The sequence below is a fragment of the Synchiropus splendidus genome, chromosome 6, assembly GCF_027744825.2.
Source record: "Synchiropus splendidus isolate RoL2022-P1 chromosome 6, RoL_Sspl_1.0, whole genome shotgun sequence".
Classification (NCBI taxonomy): domain Eukaryota; kingdom Metazoa; phylum Chordata; class Actinopteri; order Syngnathiformes; family Callionymidae; genus Synchiropus; species Synchiropus splendidus.
In genome coordinates this window covers 19068574-19087852 of record NC_071339.1, presented here as the reverse complement: position 1 = coordinate 19087852, position 19279 = coordinate 19068574, and the positions used below count along the sequence as shown (strand labels likewise).

At 43.0% G+C, this 19279-nt stretch overlaps 1 protein-coding gene across 11 annotated transcripts in view; it reads right to left on the bottom strand.

Annotated features, from left to right (window-relative positions):
* Positions 1 to 840: 840 nt before the first annotated feature.
* The window catches only part of arhgap9 (Rho GTPase activating protein 9), a 39543-nt gene continuing 21104 nt past the window's right edge, over positions 841 to 19279 (bottom strand). For 5 of the 11 annotated variants that reach the window (XM_053867223.1, XM_053867221.1, XM_053867227.1 and 2 more), the window contains 14 exons: positions 14373 to 14513; positions 14198 to 14296; positions 14018 to 14079; positions 13750 to 13837; positions 13570 to 13665; positions 12562 to 12660; positions 12336 to 12441; positions 11886 to 12245; positions 9951 to 10049; positions 7866 to 7943; positions 7627 to 7680; positions 7045 to 7179; positions 6615 to 6720; positions 841 to 2709 (listed from right to left, as the gene is read on the bottom strand). In XM_053867223.1, the coding sequence (XP_053723198.1) occupies positions 2523 to 2709; positions 6615 to 6720; positions 7045 to 7179; positions 7627 to 7680; positions 7866 to 7943; positions 9951 to 10049; positions 11886 to 12245; positions 12336 to 12441; positions 12562 to 12660; positions 13570 to 13665; positions 13750 to 13837; positions 14018 to 14079; positions 14198 to 14296; positions 14373 to 14513 (1710 nt within the window). In that variant the 3' untranslated portion in view covers positions 841 to 2522. Of the gene's footprint in view, positions 2710 to 6614; positions 6721 to 7044; positions 7180 to 7626; positions 7681 to 7865; positions 7944 to 9950; positions 10050 to 11885; positions 12246 to 12335; positions 12442 to 12561; positions 12661 to 13569; positions 13666 to 13749; positions 13838 to 14017; positions 14080 to 14197; positions 14299 to 14372; positions 14516 to 19279 lie in introns of all 11 variants that reach the window. The other 6 variants (XM_053867228.1, XM_053867231.1, XM_053867230.1 and 3 more) reach the window with 6 other exon arrangements.

Here is a 19279-nt window from a genome sequence, read left to right as displayed (position 1 = left end):
TTAGAAAAAGCCGGTATTTGTCAAGCATGTGTTCTACTTCTTGGTCTGACGACAAAGGCATCGTGAATGTCCGACATGTACGGCACAGGTTATTGCTTTGACACTACCATCGCTCAAAGACCAGAACTGACTTCTTGCTAGACACATCAGATAAATCTATTCATATATAGCAAAACAAAAAGTGCATAAATGACTAGCCTTTCTCCATCGGAATGAGTTGGGGCTACTTCCTGGTTTGATGTCAGCTGATCACAATACATTCGCCGTCAGACCAGGAAGTTGAACGGACAGCAGTCTGCATCATCTTTTGCTCATTGAAATCTCTCACGTGTGCCATCATCTGAACTTCATCTGAAGTTTCATCTTTTTTTGTCTGACTGCGACTTCCGGAAGTGATGTCATCGCCCGGGCACATCTGGCATCCACTGCAGGTCACGTTTCACACTCCTTTATAGTCAAATGTGAAGTAAACTACTAGTTAGCGATGCAAACTCCGGAACTAGTCTGACAATTTCGTGCTGCTAAAACTAGTTCCAGATAGGCGTTTTCACATGTAGCAAATGGCGACGCTTGAAAACCTGCAGTGGCCCCTCTCCTCTCCGCAGTCACTCTATTTCGTCTCCAGCCAAAGCCACAGTCAATATGAAATTACCGAAAACCACAGCGCTTTTTTGGAGAAGCCACTTTTGTTCCCTGATAAAGCGTATATGCATTTCCAGTTCCCATTATTAAAAGCAGCGTTGGCACTAATGGCCAAGGACGCTGCCACCGCCCCTCGCACACGTCCCGCCATCTCTCACGCAAGTCCACGTCGCACAAAGATCACGACTGGTCACATGATTTCTCTCTTTTTTTTATTGTAGGGCAGTTAAACCAGGTCCATGTGGTGAGCGACGACACAATCATGACTCAGCAACGTAAGAATTGACCAGGGAGACACCAGAAGTCACACGACCGATGAAAGAAATGTTTGGGACAATAAAGGATGAAGGGCAAGACAAAAGGTTCGTACAGCTACTGTCGGAGCGTCGGGAAGGAACGTAGTCGCCCTCATGGCACATTCATCCCTTGACAATTTCGGTTGCACTCACCAGGTGCGAATTCAAACAGGAAACTCAAGGTGGTGACTGAAATGTTCATGGATTGAGTTTGTGTCCAGTTGAATCCATTATTATTTTACTTACTTTTATGTATAGAGATATACATAATATATATATTAGCAAGTGACTTTGTTAAAATGTTTTCCCAAATGCTTTAATATTTATCTAAATGTATTGTCTTACTTTAATTGAGTTACAATAGAGAATCAATGTTTTTTCTTTTTTAAATGGTGATCATTTTAATCTAACCTCACTATGTCACTGCTGTTTTTCACTTTTTTTGCTGTGTAACATGAGGTTTTATGTTCCACATCTACATTACAATATTTGTCTGACTTATTCTAATTTTAATCTCAAATTTGCAAATAATGTTTATTTCTGAGCGGTAACGCAATCATTTTTGGACAAAAATGTCCAGTGTTGTTTTGAATAATCCGTTCGGTCCCATTAATTCAGTCGCCATATGAGAATTGAAAGTAAAAATCTGGATCCAAACCTCGTCCATCCTGGTCACGACCACTGAAAACCTGAGACTCTAGCAGCTTTAAGTGACGAGAAAATTTATTTTTATTTTTTATTTTTTTTACATCTTGGATTATCAGCAGAATGTGGTCTCAGATTTTTCCCCCAAAAAATATTAGAATTTTTATTAGATTTATCACACAATACTGACTTTATTTTAGATAAATAATTGTTTACAAATTATTTTTTGACTTGGCAACCTATTTCTTTATTTTTCCCCACTTAAAAGAAAATTATATATATATATATATTTGACAATTTCAAATTTAGATATATTAATATAATGATAACATTTTGTTGTTCATTGTATATTACTTACAAAATAATTTCCATATTCATTACTAATGAAGATGATTTTTTTTTAATGCACACTGGCGGCTTCCTCAGATAACGTTGGGTTTGTGATGAAATGATTTCTGACACGTGCTTCCTTCAAAAGGTCACTAAAACATGTAACATCTATACTCCAGTTCAGCACAAACATTTACAACGTGAGCAGCGGTCGGGTCTCTCCGCTGCTGGTTTCACAGTAAGATGGTTTCTAAGTTTGTGAGTGCGGCCGCGAGGAACGTCCTCCATCTGACACATGACAGACGATAATATAAAACTAATGTGACGTGCCGGGAAGAGTCTTGACTTTTATGGCTTCGATCCGTCCAAATGTCGATCAGGAGCTTCACATCTGCAGAACCAGCAGCCCGGTTCTTTGCTCCAGTGTGGACTCCAGATGTCACCATTAGCAGCTTCATGTCTTTTTTTGTCACCCAGTAATTATTGTTTCAAATCCATTTTTACACCATATGAGTCAGCGGGGCGAGTACGACGGCTGTGTTTTGGCCCATCTGCAGGAGCGCTCGGAACCCCCACCCCTACCCCACCACCCCTCCCGCACCGGGTGGATCAGGAGGGGCCTCTGGTGCCGAAGATGTGGTCGAACTCGCTGAGGATGAGCTCCACTGCCTGATTCTGGTAAACCATGTTCACCGCCATGTTGCCATTGTCACGCTCAGGGCGCATCAGGGTCGGCCCGAACACGATGCCGATGTTCTGTGTGGTCATGCGGTTGGCGTCTGAATGTTCTAAAACTCTGCGGAGAGAGGGAAAAAAAACAGGGGGAGGTTTGAGTGTCGCCACACCAAACATTTCAGAAACGGAAAACATTTTTTCTGTGGAGAAAGTTGCATTCCCTCGGTCCGGAGACACTTCAGCAACTTTCGCGAATGGACCCCGGTGTTTCGGGTTTGTCAGAGGAAGAGCAGCGGGCCACCAGTGCTGGGGGAGGTGCTGGGAGGGGCACACTAACTACTCTTGTGATTCTCAAACTACACAAACGTGAAGCGCCACAACAACACTGATGACTTCACCTCATGGGACCCAAACTGTCTTGTCTGAGTAGGTTAAGTAAATTATAGGGGGAAAAAAAAAACATTTAACAATAATTCTCTTCATCATTACTTCCGAAAAACACATTCTGACGCCTGATGAAACCTTTCCTGCTCGTACACAGACTGGTTACTTTCTGAAAATTTGGATGGGATGCTTCAGATTTCAAATGGCAGTATAGTTTTCAAGTGAGAATTTTAGCTGTTATTATAAGTTTTAACTGTTGCAGCACATTATGGAGCTTGCAGTCAGAGTGGAGTCGTTGGGATCAAGCCCTTCAGTTTAACTTGACTGCTCCATGGTTGTCAGTGGGGGTCCCTGATCAAGAACCGCACCTCCAGTACCACTGTCTTTAAAGACAAACAGTTGAATCATCTCTCATTGTTCTGACTCAGTGTTCAATTTAGGAGGCAAAAAAGACTGACTTACATGTGAAGGCAGCGAGATCAGATGCGACCTACTGTCGTGCCACAATAAGGGAGCTACAGGTTTTCAAGCGACATGTTTCTGGCGACATTTGCTGCACCTTTTGGTGAAGTTGAACAACTGAACTCTGGTGACATGGCACCACGTTAACCAATCAAGAGTCCAGATTTTACGTGAATTGGAAGAGAAACTGATGGACCTGATGGTGCCACATCCAAATCGTTTGTTGCTTCGACAGACTTCCACTGTAGCTAGTGGGCTGCAGTTCTCCCTCTCTGATCCGCCATGTTGACTCCCCGATGACTTCAGACACGCCCCCAGCAGAGTGACCTACTTCCTAAATATGACTTGGTTGTGGGAACCAGCGACTACTCGGACACGAGTGCTGCTGAGTCGCGTTTGGTGTTGACAGTCGAACGCACTTAGGACCTGTAAATTCATCATGTTTTTAGCTCTAGCCTGCTAAGCTAACGCAACATCGGAGGTGCCCAAACATTTCCAAAGGATCGATGAGGTCAGCATATGCAGAGGCCAAACGCTGTACCTGATGCCCACATAAATTAAATGCAGGTTTAACGTGTTGCCCAGAGGTTCAACTTTGACTCACAGAGTCCTGGTTTAAAATTGCTAATGCTTGATTTCTTTATCTTAGTTTAAATTTTACATCATCCAGATAAAGAAAGAGGCAGGAGCCTTGTGAAATTCAACCAAGGGGCCCGACTCGACTCTGGTCGCGCCTGCTCTGAAAGGATGGTCAAAGGTAACTTGAAGTTCTCAAAGTTCAACAATCCAGTAGAGTGAAACATCTTTCCCAAAATGAAACTGGGGAAACCTGGCAACAGCGGCCATATTGGACTCAAATAGAGGATCTGTGACGTAGCGCTAGCGTAGCCGCCGCCACAGCAAAAGGCCAGCGCGCTGGAGTCAAGGTCACTGACGAGAGCTGAACCTCCGCAGCAGAAATGCTGCGCTCCTGATGGCATCAGGAGTGGGATGGTGAGCCTGAGTTGGGTATATACGGGTCGATGCACTCGCCATGTTACAAGGGTTTCCCAATAACTCTAGCCTCACTTTGGATGGAAAATGTAGCTGCATCTTCTCATGTAGCAGAAAGTCGACGTCCCTCCAAGATGTTCTGCTGACGGCTGGCGGCCACCCCGCTGATGTGTGGCAGTGTTTTTGTCTAACTGTTACCATGCTGTCACTGGCAATTACGCCCCAACTCTGACGCTCTGTCACAGAGTGAAATGATGCGCGTCTGTGGACTGTCATCTTCATTCTCCGGCCGCCGTCGCGCACACAACCGCACGTGCGCGCACCACTCCGCCGCGACATGCTCATGTGCGGATGTGTCCGGCCCGGTCCCGTCTTTGGACTCAGGAACGGGTTAAAGCCACAGCATGAGGCATTCTTCTAAAAATGCCATTCCCACCAAGCCACAGGAGCAGCCAGCAATTGCTCAAAACTTCCACATTAAAAAGCGAGGAGGAAAATAGAGAGAGAGAGAGAGAAAAAAACGAGCAAACAGAGCGAAGGAGCGAGGTTCCAGTGGTGGCGGCGGCGGTGTCGGTATGCCTTCCAGCAGACGAACCACAAGGCTCCCATGGGACCTTCCTCCCAAGAAGGAAAGTGAGGGCTCGAACAGGAGGAAAGGGCAGATGATAAAAAGAGATGGAGGGGAAGTAAGGGAAGGCTGGTAGCAGGCCAGCAGGAGAGGAGAGGCGACAAGAGAGACTGAGCAGCGAGATTCCAAATGAGAACCAGAGAAAGGGGAGGAGAGGAGCCGCTGCGGGGAGAAACCAGAGAGAGACACGGAGTTGACAAATTCATGGGGCCCACCACACCCTGGCACCGACACCAGCCCCAGAACACGAACACCCGGCAGTGGAAGGGGAAAAAAAAAAAAAAAAACATAGGCGGTGAAAAACACACATTTTATGTACTGTAGAAGGAACTGGCTCGCACAGCATCGCTCGCCATTCATCTCTCTCCAGCCTTTTCATCTTCACGAGGACCCAAACTTAACAACAGCGTGGTCCCGATACAGACCTGGCAGCCTGCGGTGGATTCCAGGCGGCGCAGAGCGAGGGAACGACCCCCTCTTGTGGTCAGAGTTCAACAGCGATTATAGAAGTATTTGATTCCGCAGCAGCATCTGGTTCATGTTTGTCATGAAGACGCGAAGCTGTTTGTCTTCTGGGTAAACCGAAACAACGCAAAACCAACATGCAGTTTTTTTTTTTTTTTTAATTCCCAGGATTCCTCTTCATTTGTTAATGGTCCCATTTGGACTTTTAATCTGGTCACAAGTTTATGTCTCTAATTGTAGCCTTCACACATTAAATGACTCAATGTTTACTACTTTTATAGATACTTCATTTCCATTTTCATTTTTGATTTTTTTCTGTATTTAATGATTCCAAATAGTCTTTTTCACGCCTGAAGAAGTCCAATTATTTTCAAACAATACAATGACTGTTTCATTCATATATATATATATATATATATATATATATATATATATATATATATATATATATATATATATATATATATATATAATTAAAAACACTATTGGGGACCTTAAGTTGACTTTTCTTCCTCCTGATTTGAATTTATTCCGACGGCCAAGGTAACATTTTTTTTTTTTTTAATCACATAATTCAAACGTTTGTAGACTCAAAATTTAAATTTATACCACCACTTTTACAATGAATTAATCAGTTCTAAGGCTTTTAATTGTAGTAAATTCTTTGCTCAACTTCAGTTTTATCAGTGACATAAAATTCTGACTTTTTCCTCATTTAAAAAAAAATAAATTTAAATGATTTAATCTTGAACGGATTTCGTCATCAACTGTGTGTTGTCCTTGTGTTTCCTCTACGCACTCAGGTTTCCTCCCCCACTCTCTTTTAAATTAACACACAGGTTAATTTGTGATCATTGTCTGCTTATGTGATGTGATGATCTGTCCAGGGTGTCCCCCGCCTCCAGTCCTGTGTAGCTGGGACAGTCTCCACCCACATGAGCTTATTAAGGAAAATAACTGGAAGCTATTTTTACATCTAGCTTGCAACTGTCTTTCACCCCGAAGTCGTGACTTTCCGTCTGATCTTGACGACGAGACACAGGAAAGCCACAGAAGAAAGACGGAGTCAGATGAATTGAATTTTTCGTTCTCACCGTTTCAGATGGCGGCACATGAACTTCAGCGTGTCGTAGTTGGGAGGCGGCATGTTGAGGATGAGACACTTCAGACGGTCGACTTTATCCATGTAGTCCATCATCTCTGCAATAGCGAGTCCACTACAGTCACACTGGCTCTCAAGCTCTCACAACGCTAAGCAACATTCAATGATTAGATTATATGTGTTTTTAAATCATTAGGACTCAATCAAAGAATATTTTCTGCCATAAACCTGACAAACACACAAGATCGTATTGTATTATTGAACTTTTGACAATAAGATATGATGCTTATGAACTTAAACAATTGAGAAAAACTGATATACATTTCATTGATCAAAATTAGCATTTAAGACCAGAAATCACACATAAATAAAACACGATTATTAACCTGACATTCAAATATGGAGAGGGGCCCAAGACTTACTGATGGTCTCCACAATGTCAGTGAAGAAGCCGTATGGTACCAGCGGCTCAGGAAGCTCGCGGAAGAACAGCTTGAGCGCACCAGTGATGACATGGATGTCCTCCCACTCGCTCTCGTCCAGATTCAGCTTCTCCTCTGACAAACACGGGAGACATTCAAACTCTATTGTTGAACTGAAAGCGACACCAAGCCGTTTGACATAGACGCTGACAAAGTGGCACGAAACAAAACGTGTTAAAAACCACCAACAAACGGAGTATTAAAAAAAAAAGATCAGATGCAGTTTTCATTTTCTTCCACTTGGTGGCAGCAGCGGATTTCCGCGCCCGCTGAACAGCCCGCTGTGCTCCGTTACATCAGAAAAGTGAAGCAGAGAAGCCTCAGGGATCACACGCACGCGTGCTCTCATGCACGAACGCAGACACACGCACATACACACATTCAGTAAACGGCCGCAACAACCGTCACCAGTTCATCTCTGCTGCGGCTGAATGAGTTGTGACTGACGCTGGGCGACACATGATGCACACGGAAAGCAGGCAGAGACACAGGCAGACGCTGGCGGCTGTAGTCTAAATCTACCTTGAACCAACTCTGCTGGGAACATGTAACGGCCATCGGTGGTCACAGCTCGCTCTGGAAAATAAAGTTACCTTGTTTATCAGAGGCCTGCGGAGGAAACGCAGAGATCCGGACGACGCGCTGCGTTATTTTTGAATATTTTAATTCAATTATTTATGAATAACACCAGAGCATTTCCACCACAGCTCCGGGCCTCGCGAGGATCAGGATTTTCACGCGACGGTCCGTAAGGCTCTCACCATGGTTCACCAGGAAGCGAAGTTTCTGAATCACTGCCAGGTTTCCTGAAACTCTGTAGATGCCATCGGTGTGGAGACCTGCGGAGGAAAAAGTTAGGATCTTAAACAGCAGATCGACTGTCAAGAGTCTTTCTCAAAGTCAGAGTAGGTTCTAGCAAGGTTTCTGCCTTATACTCCCAAATAACCATTTACATTTCACTGTATTATATAGATGTATTAAATACTTTTCTTTTTAAATCACAACTTCTATCCAATTCTATTATTTTGTCTTTTGCTGGATATATTTTTGATCACGTCAACCATCAATCCTCATCTTCATGTCATCATGAATTCTGGATTTCTGTGCAATATTTAGGCTTCCTTTAACAAAAAAAATGTTGCTGTAACCCAAAGTTGTTGACTTGAAACTGACGATGTTGAGAACTGACATACTGAAACTGTCAACATTTTAGTTTTATTAGTCTTTCTTGTAAACAACCAAGGAAAGAAAAACACTTGCATTTGCTTATGTCTGTATATTGTAGCCACAGCTTTTGAAACAAATAAAGAAACAAACAAAAAAAAAACATTTTTTCCAAGATTTTTATGATAATATATCACATTTCAAGAGAGTCTGAATACCTTGGTCTACCACAGTGTGATCCATTATTAGTGCCTTCATAAGACATCATAATGCATACGACTTCATATAACATGTTTTGAGTGTTCATACTCATGTTTGGTGACTCATGACAACGTTAAGTATAATAAATTATATCTTCATCTAGTTAATGAAGACTGAAGAAGACCGAACCGTAACTCTGATCTTGTTACAAATAACATTATTCACTTAAATTCTGCACGCTAGAATACTAAACAAACCTTTTAGTAAGTGGTCATTCATAATTGTCAGCATTCATAAACTCATATTTAAAACATAATCAATGTGTTTCGATGTCTTCTTAATGTATGATGGATCATGAGAGCTTTATATAAAGTATAACTGAAATTTCAGATGCATATTTGACTACATACATTGGATTTTTTTGGTCCAAACTTTGCTCATTAATACAAGGACTTAATTGACCTGCAGTCATTTTCAGTTTTAACTATTTTCTTACTTCCCTTGACTAGTGGATCCATCAAGGTTTCACCTGCCTCAGTCAACACAATGTCTACACAGAGGAGTATTGTTTTTGCATTGCTGATCTGGTATTTCCAACCAAATTGTTCACAGCCTTCTGAGTTAAAACCCACCTTCAATGTCAGGCGGCATATTACCAGCTCATTTTTCTACCATGCATCTGTCTACCAATGTGGAGTGTCCGAACCATGAGATCACAGTCACAGCTCTTCTACATTCATGGCTCTCAGTCAGTTCAGGTGTCTGTGGGGGAGTGACACTGACTGGTGTAGGGAGTCTGTATCAGCCTGTCGTGGTAAAGAGATAGCTGAGCTAAAGGCCTTGGCTCTGTCTCCCTCAGAGGCAGGGTGAAGACCTCAGTCATCCAGGAGAGACTCAGGTCAGACGGGAGGTCAGCTGAGGAGGCATCTGTCTCGTGGATACCTCTGTATTAACCCAGAAAACTGGAGGTTTCTGGAGAGTCTTTCTTTGGTGACTTTCTTTGGTGTGTGAGAGACACACTTTTCTTCTTTTCTTTTTTCTATATATTTCACTCCATTCACCTGTCAGTCAACGTACGTGGATGAGTGGGAGCCATCCAGGGTTGGATTCTGCGAAGGTTTCTGCCTCTGCACTGTCAGTTCCGCCCCAGATATCAGACTTCCCTTTTACAATCTCACTCATCATGAACATCATATTTGACTCATGAACATGAAGATGACCTGACCTTTTGGTTAATTTTCTATCTCCTCCTCTATATCGTGAGAATGCAAATGAAGCTTCCCTGCAGAGATTAAAAAATCATGAGAGTCCAATTCCGTCAAAAGACTGATTCCTCACTCGATCAAATATTTATCCGCAGCTCCGAATAAACAAGTCCATTTTCTCCCATTTAGATCTCCGTCAGCTGTCAGCTTCCTGATTCTGTTTGTTTGAGTTGGCAAACATTCCTCTCAGGCTGAAACCTCTTTGATTCCTCCTACCTCTCCTCTCCACAGTCTCGGTGCACATCCTGACGAAGCGAGGGACGGTGCTCTTCTCGCGCTCACACAGCATCTCCAGACGACAGCCGAACACCTGATCTGAGGAGGGAGAGCGGCTTTTAAGGAGGATTCGGCATCAAATACTCGCACTTGTACCAGGACATGATGTAAGAGCTCTTTATTTGTGTCAATAAAGCAGATGGGTTTGCTTCTCACTGCAGGAGGAAACTGGGTTTGAGCAGAGGTGGTGATGCAACTCAGCAGCTCGCCGACATCAGCCACTGTACATTCTATAGAACTGCTCACTCCCAACTTTCACCACCATTTTACTCTCCTGTGGATGGGGTGTTCTCAGACCATGTCTTTACCGATCCCATCTTTTTTCGTGCTCCATACGCTTTGGAAAAAATGTGTGTCCACATGAGCGCTGTATTGCACCCACCAGGCCTTTGTGGGGCGCTGCAAACCCTTGTTTCAAACAGAGAAGAAGATGTGTATTCAAAGCCAACAAAACAAACCAACATGGCGACCAAAATGAAAATTAAAACCTTAACCTCAACTTTGAATAAGAGTCTAAAATCTGACATGGTATCGTTCAACCTTTTAACTTTTTAAAGCTAAATTTACCGTAATTAGCTCTTCCATTAGCATTAAAGCGTTTTTTTAATTCATCCGCATTCCATCTTTCATCAAATTCTGTTCTCGTAACATCAATTTCTCTGTTTTTGGCCGAGCAAGTGCTTCACACATTTCTTTTTCAGTGCCCCCCAGCATGCAATACTCTTGTCCGGCTACCCACAGTTTACTGGTTGTATTTGTTGCTAAAAATATTTTAAAAAAAAGACAATATTGCTTCAAAAAAACAACAGCATTGTTTTATTACATAAACATTGCCATATAATGTCTTGGTGCATTTAAAAAAATGGAGGGAAATAATGCTGTCTAAGGCAAGAATGATAGACAGAACTCTGTATTACCACCACCCATATTTCTATGACAGCAGGTTATTGAGGGAAGTAACAAGACTTTAAAGCACACAGTATAACTGCACATCTCCATTCGCTTGTTTAGTTTGAACACGGGGAACTTCTTGTGGAACACCAAAAAATTAACCATATTGAACCGTAACGTTTGAAATGTCTGTAATTTATCTGAAATGTATTGAAATAAAATTGAAATAAACACTGATTCACTCAAAATATTTGTCACCCAGGTCAGATGGGAATCGCCTCAGTGAAATAGAGAGGCGGGGCTTCGATGCCATTGTTTAAAAACAAGTCACAAAAAAACATTGCACCAGGATTTTATTTTTATGTGTATTTAGAGTCTGATTGCTTTTAATTACAATTTTATGTGTATTCATAATTAGTTTCTTTTAATGACATTTTTTACATATTTACATTTAAATTTTTTTATTTGAATTTAATGTTCCACATATAAATATACGTAGTTTTTAAATTGACTTTGACAATTACACATATTTTATTTTTATATTTATTTACAATTGGATTTTTAAATTAGATTTTTTAATTAATTTATTGACTTAAAAATGTAAACTTTTTTTATTTTGACTTTGACTGTAAGAGTGGAGTTATGACCTCTTCATTATGTGTTCAAAGGTCTTTTTTTTTCTCAACCATTTTGTTGAGTAGATAGTTAATGGGGTAAAACTCAGATAAAAAAAAGAAAAGAAAATCCCATCTCGCCTCCTAGTGCTTGAATACTGCCAGAGTTTGTGTAAAGTTGGAAAAATGTTGTAACCAGCAGTCAGGGAAGCCACCTTTCTTCTTCCAGTCTATTATTCTCAACGTTTTAATCTTCCCTCAGATAGGAAAAGTAAAATTCAAACGTGGACGAAAGAGAAAGCTCAGTCCTGCTGCTGCTAAATAAAGGATAGAAGCATTAGAGGAGCTGGAACTTCAAACAGAATTGTACCTTTAATGAGGCCTTTCTCCTGCAGGGCCTGCAGAGGAGGCCGCTTCAGAATCAATTTCTTCAGACGCGTCTTCACCCTCTTCTTCTCCGTGTTCTCCAGGTTGGACGACGAGCGGGGGACTGAGGAGGGAGAAGAAGAGAGGGAGGAGTGGGAGGAGCAGGTGAGTGCAGGGCGATTGCGAGCGGGGCTAGACAGCAGATGAGAAGGGATGGTGGTGAGAATGAAGAGCGGTAGAGCCGGTCGACGGCGGAGGTGTGACAGAACGGAGGGAGGGATGATCTGCCACGGTGGCCATGAGAAAATATAAGTGGGCTGGATGGAGGAGAGAATGGAAGAGAGTATGGAGGGGTGGAGGAAGCCTGGAGGTGGAGAGAAAATAGAAATGATAGAGCCAGACTGATGGAGGGAAAGATGGAGTGAATGAAAGAGTGAGAATGAAGTGAACTTACGTGTCGTCCTCTTGTCATCCTCGTCTCCACTGTTGTCCAGCATCTCCACGCTGCCCGCCCTCCTCAGAGAGTAGAGGAGGACATTGTCCAGAGGGTTCTCACGGTCCTGGAGGATGGGATTACAACAGTGAACCCTCAGGAATCACTGTGGATCTGTCTGGGCCTCGGTTTGGCTGGCACAGCTTCTGTAGCCAAGTCCTGACAGATTGTAATTTGAGTGTCTCACCAGTCTGTCGATGACACTCCTGATGGTCTTGTACCATTCATCAATCAGAGAGTCCGTCTCTGACTGCAGCAGGAACTCGTTTCCAGTGACCGTCCTTAACTGAAACACACCGTAAAGACCTTCAACTCTTGATGTTGTTTGAGCACAAACAGACTTCGGTCTTCAGTGACACGGTAGCACACATGCTCCAAGTGCAGCCCGGAAATCACATGTGGTCCTCCACCCGTATATTTGCAGCTCCACAAGCTGTGCTCTGACAGCTTCATGTTTCTATGGTGCCAATCATGAAGTCCAGAAATAATGTATTTATTACAAATCTATTTCTGAATGTTTATTTATTTTCTTGATTTGAAAACAATTCTGAATCCTTGTATGGCATCTTGACTCTTATCTTACAACATTGCAATGACACAGAAGTAACAGAACGTCAGAAAATAACTGTCATACAACAGTATTATTACTTCCTCAGAAGTGACTGAACTTTTCTGTCTCACTACTACTTTTATCTTGGGTATTCCCCAACTAGGGGCTGCCTAACCTGGGCCACAAATAGGGGGCATTTGGGTGGTGCTTTTCTCTTGCACATGTTGGCCCCTGATCTGGTTCCGGGTGTAGGCTGTACGATAACAGCCAGTCCCCAACATCCTCTCAAATACATATATGTGTGTATGTGTGTGTATATCCTAGACTGCATGGGTGTATGGCTGGTTTCTGAATTCTTCAAATTATTGTATTGTTTTTGTCTTGAATCATTACCTGATGTGTATTTCATGTAAAGCAATTCGAGCAGCACCTGTGTTGGAAGGGCGCTAAGTGAATGCCATTTTCCTCATCACAAACTAAATGGGATTTTATAGTCCTCATATGAAAACAGCTACTATTTGAAAGAGGATATATAAGCCAGGGTAGGTATCAAGCTTTAGTGTGGCTATAATGCTAAACAAAACCTACTAACATTGCCTCTAATATGAAAAGTGACAGCAGTACCTCAACTACAAACACTGTTACCTTGAAGACGTTTTTCTTGCTGGAAAGCTCATTGGCCCAGTGAAGTTGCGCTCCTCGTAAATCCACGCTGCTCTCCGGTCGACTGTTGCCTGGTTTCTGTTTTTAAACAGCCATTTGACATTTTATTCAAAGCATTTGGGTGAACACTCCATGATCTCAGTCTATGAAGCGCTAACCCACCCAGCTGGACGGCGTCTGAGACTTCGGGTCTTTAAAGAAAACCAGACTGTTTCCCACCAACACGACCCAAGATGGACTCCAGTTTTTCCTGCAGGGCGACAGTTTTGGGGGGCATATCACTTAAACAGTCACCTGCCAACATTTATCAAAAGTTCGACCGTTGCAGTGCACTTTGGGGCTTGTGAGAGGAATGGCAGGAACTTGCTAGCTGCTTGTATATTATGAAAGTACGGACTGTGGGAGGACGTTCTCGAAAACAAGAAGGCACCTGAGTTTGCGTCCACCTTCTGCGATTTTGGTTTTGTTGAGGAGTCCAGCTTTTTCCAACTCCTGAAACAATGGAGAATGTCAGCTGAAGAATGTCACTGTTCTTTTGTAACACCAACCAACTCTAACATTAATGTTGCTTTGCAGGAATCTTAAAAGCACTGATGCTTCCTTCACTGACCGGTCTGCTGCCGTCACTGTCGGGCGAACTTCCCGGTGAGGGAGGCTCCACGACGATGTTGGCGAGGTTGCAGGGGAAATCTCTGCACGGCTGGACGAGCTGGAGAAACAAGATGAGGAAGCTTCAGACAGCCTTCGTGACTGTAGCGCGGGGCTCTTGAGTTAAGAGTGAATACCTTGCCATTGTCAGGCAGGACCATGGACTGAGAGTGGCAGAGCTGCGGCTTGATGTCATGCAGGAGTTCAGATTGGCGAGACTGCGTGTCAACTTTGTTGAACGTGCACAAGGTGTCAGAGGAGACTGCGCGCTGCATGCTCTTCAGGTGGACAGAACGAGGGGGGGAGGTTCAGACAAAGCAAAAGAACTACTGACAAGTGAGTGAAAAATAAAAGGTCTGGGGTCCGGTTTTGTCAAAGAACCAGCACAACCATTGAAACCTTTGGACTATTTATACACACATGTAATGGCATCAGGACTTCAGCTGCCGGTAGTGAGTTCAGGGAGTATTTGCAGTGCAAAATGAGATACATTTCTACACAAAGTTCAAGTAAAAAGTAACAGCAATCATGAGGAGGACAAAAAAATCAGGAAAGGGTGGAAAGGATAGAAGAGATGTGGTAGTGCAGAGCATGTATCTTGGGGTCTAGTTCACAGGTGAGGGAAAGATGGAGTGTGAGCATGACAGATTGGAGTGGAGACCATTCGTCTGTCTGTGCTGACAGTGGTCTGATCAGTGGTCTTTCTCTGCAGGGTTTCTGACTCTCCCTTGGGGCTAGGAGCTAAGTCATCTTGGAGAGACTGCCGGTCCACAGTGAGAGTTTTATAATGCCTCCATGGTCAGGTATTCCAAGCATGTCCAAATGGGAGGAGGCCCTCCGACTAGGTCCCTCAGTTTATCTGAGCATTTACCCAGAAGACCTGGCCGTTACTGGTCATAGAGAAGCCTAGGTCTCTTTGATCAGGCAGCTGCCACCGCGACCTGGTCTCGGATTTGTGGAGGAAGATGAATGGATGAAAGCTTATATCTTTGACCAGATGTTTTAGATGTTTCAGTAAAATGAAGCGTTAACCTCAAGTGACCTCAGTCATCGTCTTCACACCTTCCACACTCAACTGATTTCTGTACTGACTAGAGAAGCAGACACTGGAATGAGAAGTCAATTGGTTCCACTTGACTTCCTTAGAAGGGCAAAATGACGCAGAGGTGGCAATTATTCACGCGAAAATTTCCAACTGCCGAACATCTCGGTTCTGATTCCATGCAACATGCAAATGCGCGTCGTCATGTAAAACCATGCAGCTCTGGCACGCCTCAATGAAGAGAGAACTCATCAGTCTCAACATCCCTGCTAATGTTTGCCATCTCTCCATCCATGGGGGATAAACACTACCAGCAAATCTGCTCCCTTGCAAAGAGAGGAGGCCTAAAAAAAGAGCTTATAAGCACCAGCGCCCACGCCCCGCTGTGATGCAACATGTTGCAGCTCCAAGTGCTTGGGTAACAACCTTTTTTTAAACACCATGAGTTGCGATTTCGCCACCTTGATAAGCATAAGCGCTGATCTCGGAGAATGGAAATACTATAGCGGCTTTAATGAATTCAGCAGCTTTACAGTGGTAGTGCCATTTGTGCAGATTTTACATCCAGGGATCATTGATTTTCATGAGGAGGCAGAGTTTATGCTGACGAAACACCTCAGATTTATGTCTGGGGGAAACTTGGAGGAGGAATTCATTCATTTATCTTGGACAAACCACTGGAAATTAAGTTTCCACTGAGGGTCCTGAAACGTTCCCAGGTCGGAGTGAAAGTCAAACCTCTCTCCGTATGATCCAGCGATGGGCTAACTGTCTGCTGCACAAAATTGTTGGTGTTTCTGTCCAATTTTTTTTTATCTTAAATTTCCGTCTATCAGTGAAATCTCATTTAGTCTCCTTCATCATGGACGCTGTTCTGACGTCCGATTGTGTAATGTGGCTTCATTTATGCAGTGAATTGAAGCCCTGATGTAGAATTTATTTACATATTCATCCGCCATAACATCTGTGGCATCAGTGTCATGGTGTAAGAAATGTGGGCAAAATGTGAAAAAATATTTATCTGTCAATAGTAATAATCTGATGGATAAAAAGGCGTGATGTGCTAAAACTTCATCATTTAGCCAAAGTCAGTGAACCAGGGCTTAGTCCTGTTTAGGGATGCGGACAGTACTGGAGTCTATCCCAGCAGTCATTGGACGAGAGGCTGGGATATACACACACACACACATAAAATAGACTTGAAATGTTCTTAGAAATGGGGAATAAGAAAAAAAAGTGTAAATGTACTTCTATTGCTTTACTCAGTCTTATTCGGATTGCCCTCTGGTCTCGCTTTGCCCGGGTCTGAATTGGACAGATGTGTTTTTAAAAAGTACAGCGCCATGTTCATTTCTAATTTCACGCAAATGCAACGGCAATATATGACCTTTGTCCTTCACGTAGTCTCCTTCAAGCTCTTCTGTGAATGATGAGCTGGCGTCTTTCTTTCAAATCAATCAGCCAGGGGTCAGATGATCACCAGCAAGAGGGCGATTAAACCAGTCAGAGGGCAAAAATGAGAACGGCTCACCATTAATCTCGTGCTTCTGAGCCATCTGGCCTGTCACCTTAAGAGTGACCGACAGCTCCCAGGTCTCTTCCCCGCTTGATGTGACAGGCGTGTCCAAAGCGAGGAGATTTATCAGGCGACACGGAAAGAGACTTGATCACATCCGTTTTGGAATCCCTCTGTTCAAACTAACAATCGTCTGCAAGCGTCACTTGTAAGAGAACAGCTTAAACTCATCAGTAGTTCCACAGTTAAAAGGCCGTGGCCATGCCCTTAGAAGGCCACCACCATTAAGGTCCATTTATGCTGAACATTACGTATGGATCCGGATAGGGACGGAGCCTTCTGTCTGCGCTCTGCGATTATTTTGTCCGTATTTCTGCATGTCTCCAGAAAGCTTATGAATACAGACCAAACGGAGCAATACAACCGGATACATAGCTCTAATGAGACATGAAGAAGACACAACAATGGCAGAAACTGTCCATCCTCCAGTCGCCATATACCTAACAGCCTCACTGACCACTGCCTCCTACAATGCTGCCACTGTTTCGTCTTTTGTGTAAGAGGTACATGATTAATGCTTCTTCCAGAGTCGCCATGTTTGTATTGGTGTTTGTTGTTCTCATAAATGTTTGAGTTTGGGCTGCTCCCCCTGGTGGATATATTGGTGAACAGCAAAACCAACGCAAAGAACGCATGGAAGTATTAGTGACGGTAATGTTTGAAATGTAGATTTGCTTCGCTTGTTTGCGTCCAAGGTCACACAAAAACCCTTATAATGGCACCATATCATTTCTAAAACAACAGTTGGCTTATTTAAAGAAGAGTAAAAAGGTCCGGGCCTTGTGTGTTAGCAGCTCTGTGATGCTACCACCACCAGCTGTCTGACTGAGCTCACTAAGAATGATATAAATGATATAAAAGTAAATGTAAAACAATATTGGGTAAAAAAAAAAAAAAAAAAACAGAAATGAATGGCACTCGTAGTGCCATTAGGCACTCTTGAACGATTTGTAGCCGATACATTCTAAATCATCTCAGATGTTTGTCTAGTTCTGATGGATCTTATTGACCTACGTCAAATGCTGTTGAGGCTGAATAATTCATGAAGACATAGCAGTATTGCACAACTTCACTTATTTTGCCAGCCAACTTATTTCTCCGTGAGTTTTCAGACAATTATGCTGAATGTAGCCAGTATCATAACTGAAGAGAGGGAAAAAAGAAGGGATCAGAATCAGCAAGAAAAAGTGGTGTCAAGTCTCCTCTAATATAAAGGAGCAGAGGAAAGAGGCGTCCTGCGATCCTTTTACCAATAAAGCTGTGGCTTCACAGTCGAAATTGCAGAGTGAAAATCTCCAGGTTCGGTTGGAACTAGAGTGACAAGCAGAGTTGGATTCACCTGTTTCATAGCCAAGCCACCATCTGAGCTCCTCGGATGACTACCAAACAGGAAATCTGGTGACAGCTACAGAAAAACGATGGAGGATGTCACAGGAGGACAAACAGCCAAAGTTAACAAACAGCGATACATTTAATGGACAATAAATAATAAAGCACTTATCTGAGCAGGTTCTAAAAACATTTTGAACATGAGCCTTGTAAAAATCAACCAACATATGAAACAGGATGTTGATTAGCCACAAAGGCAGTCAACCAAAACCACATCCTCTGCCCATCACTGTGAGACCCCCAAATGTTCTCAGGTGTCACAGGAAAACTACAGACATGTCCTGCATGCGCCTTAAATGGCAGCGCACAAGTGTCCAACATATCTGGACCTTCTTATCAACACAATCATAACAGGCTACTGACAACCGCTCCACAAAGCCGCCGGAGCTCCACGTACAACCGTGTTGGCAACTCGAGCAAAAACTTACAGCAGTTGAGTTGATCGTCCCCGAGTTCCAGTCAAACAACTTAAAAGGATTATTATCAGAGCACGAATCCGTCAGGTCCATGGTTACGTCTCATTATTTGTCCCAGAATGAAATTCAGAGAAAAAAAAGAAAGTCTGTCATGTCAGAATCGGCTCGCACTTCCCTTTTCTAGAGGGAAGCTGCCACACCAGCGAGGTCATCGTTTTTCTATTACGCAGCTCAACCAGGAAGGTGTGAGCTGAACCTGATAATTTCAAACGTTAAACAATGTTGCAACAATAACCACAACTGACTTGATGACAGCTCTTCTCCTGCGAGACCTGTACAGTGGAGCAATGTTTTCATTGTGAAATGCTGTACTTGGAAAAACTTATGAGTAGAGGTGTTGACATATACACCATGAAGTTACATTTTCCGAGGAATATTATAAAAAAGAATAAATTTCCATGGTTAAACACATTTTTAAGTGTGGTCTAAATAGTAGGACAATGTTAGTCAGCCCCTTGCTCAACATAAAAAATGAATGTTAGTGAAAGTTCTTCTTTTTCCTCCCCAAACTAGTCGATCCACGTGCCTGTCATGCCCTACACACTGATAGTTCTTGGGCTT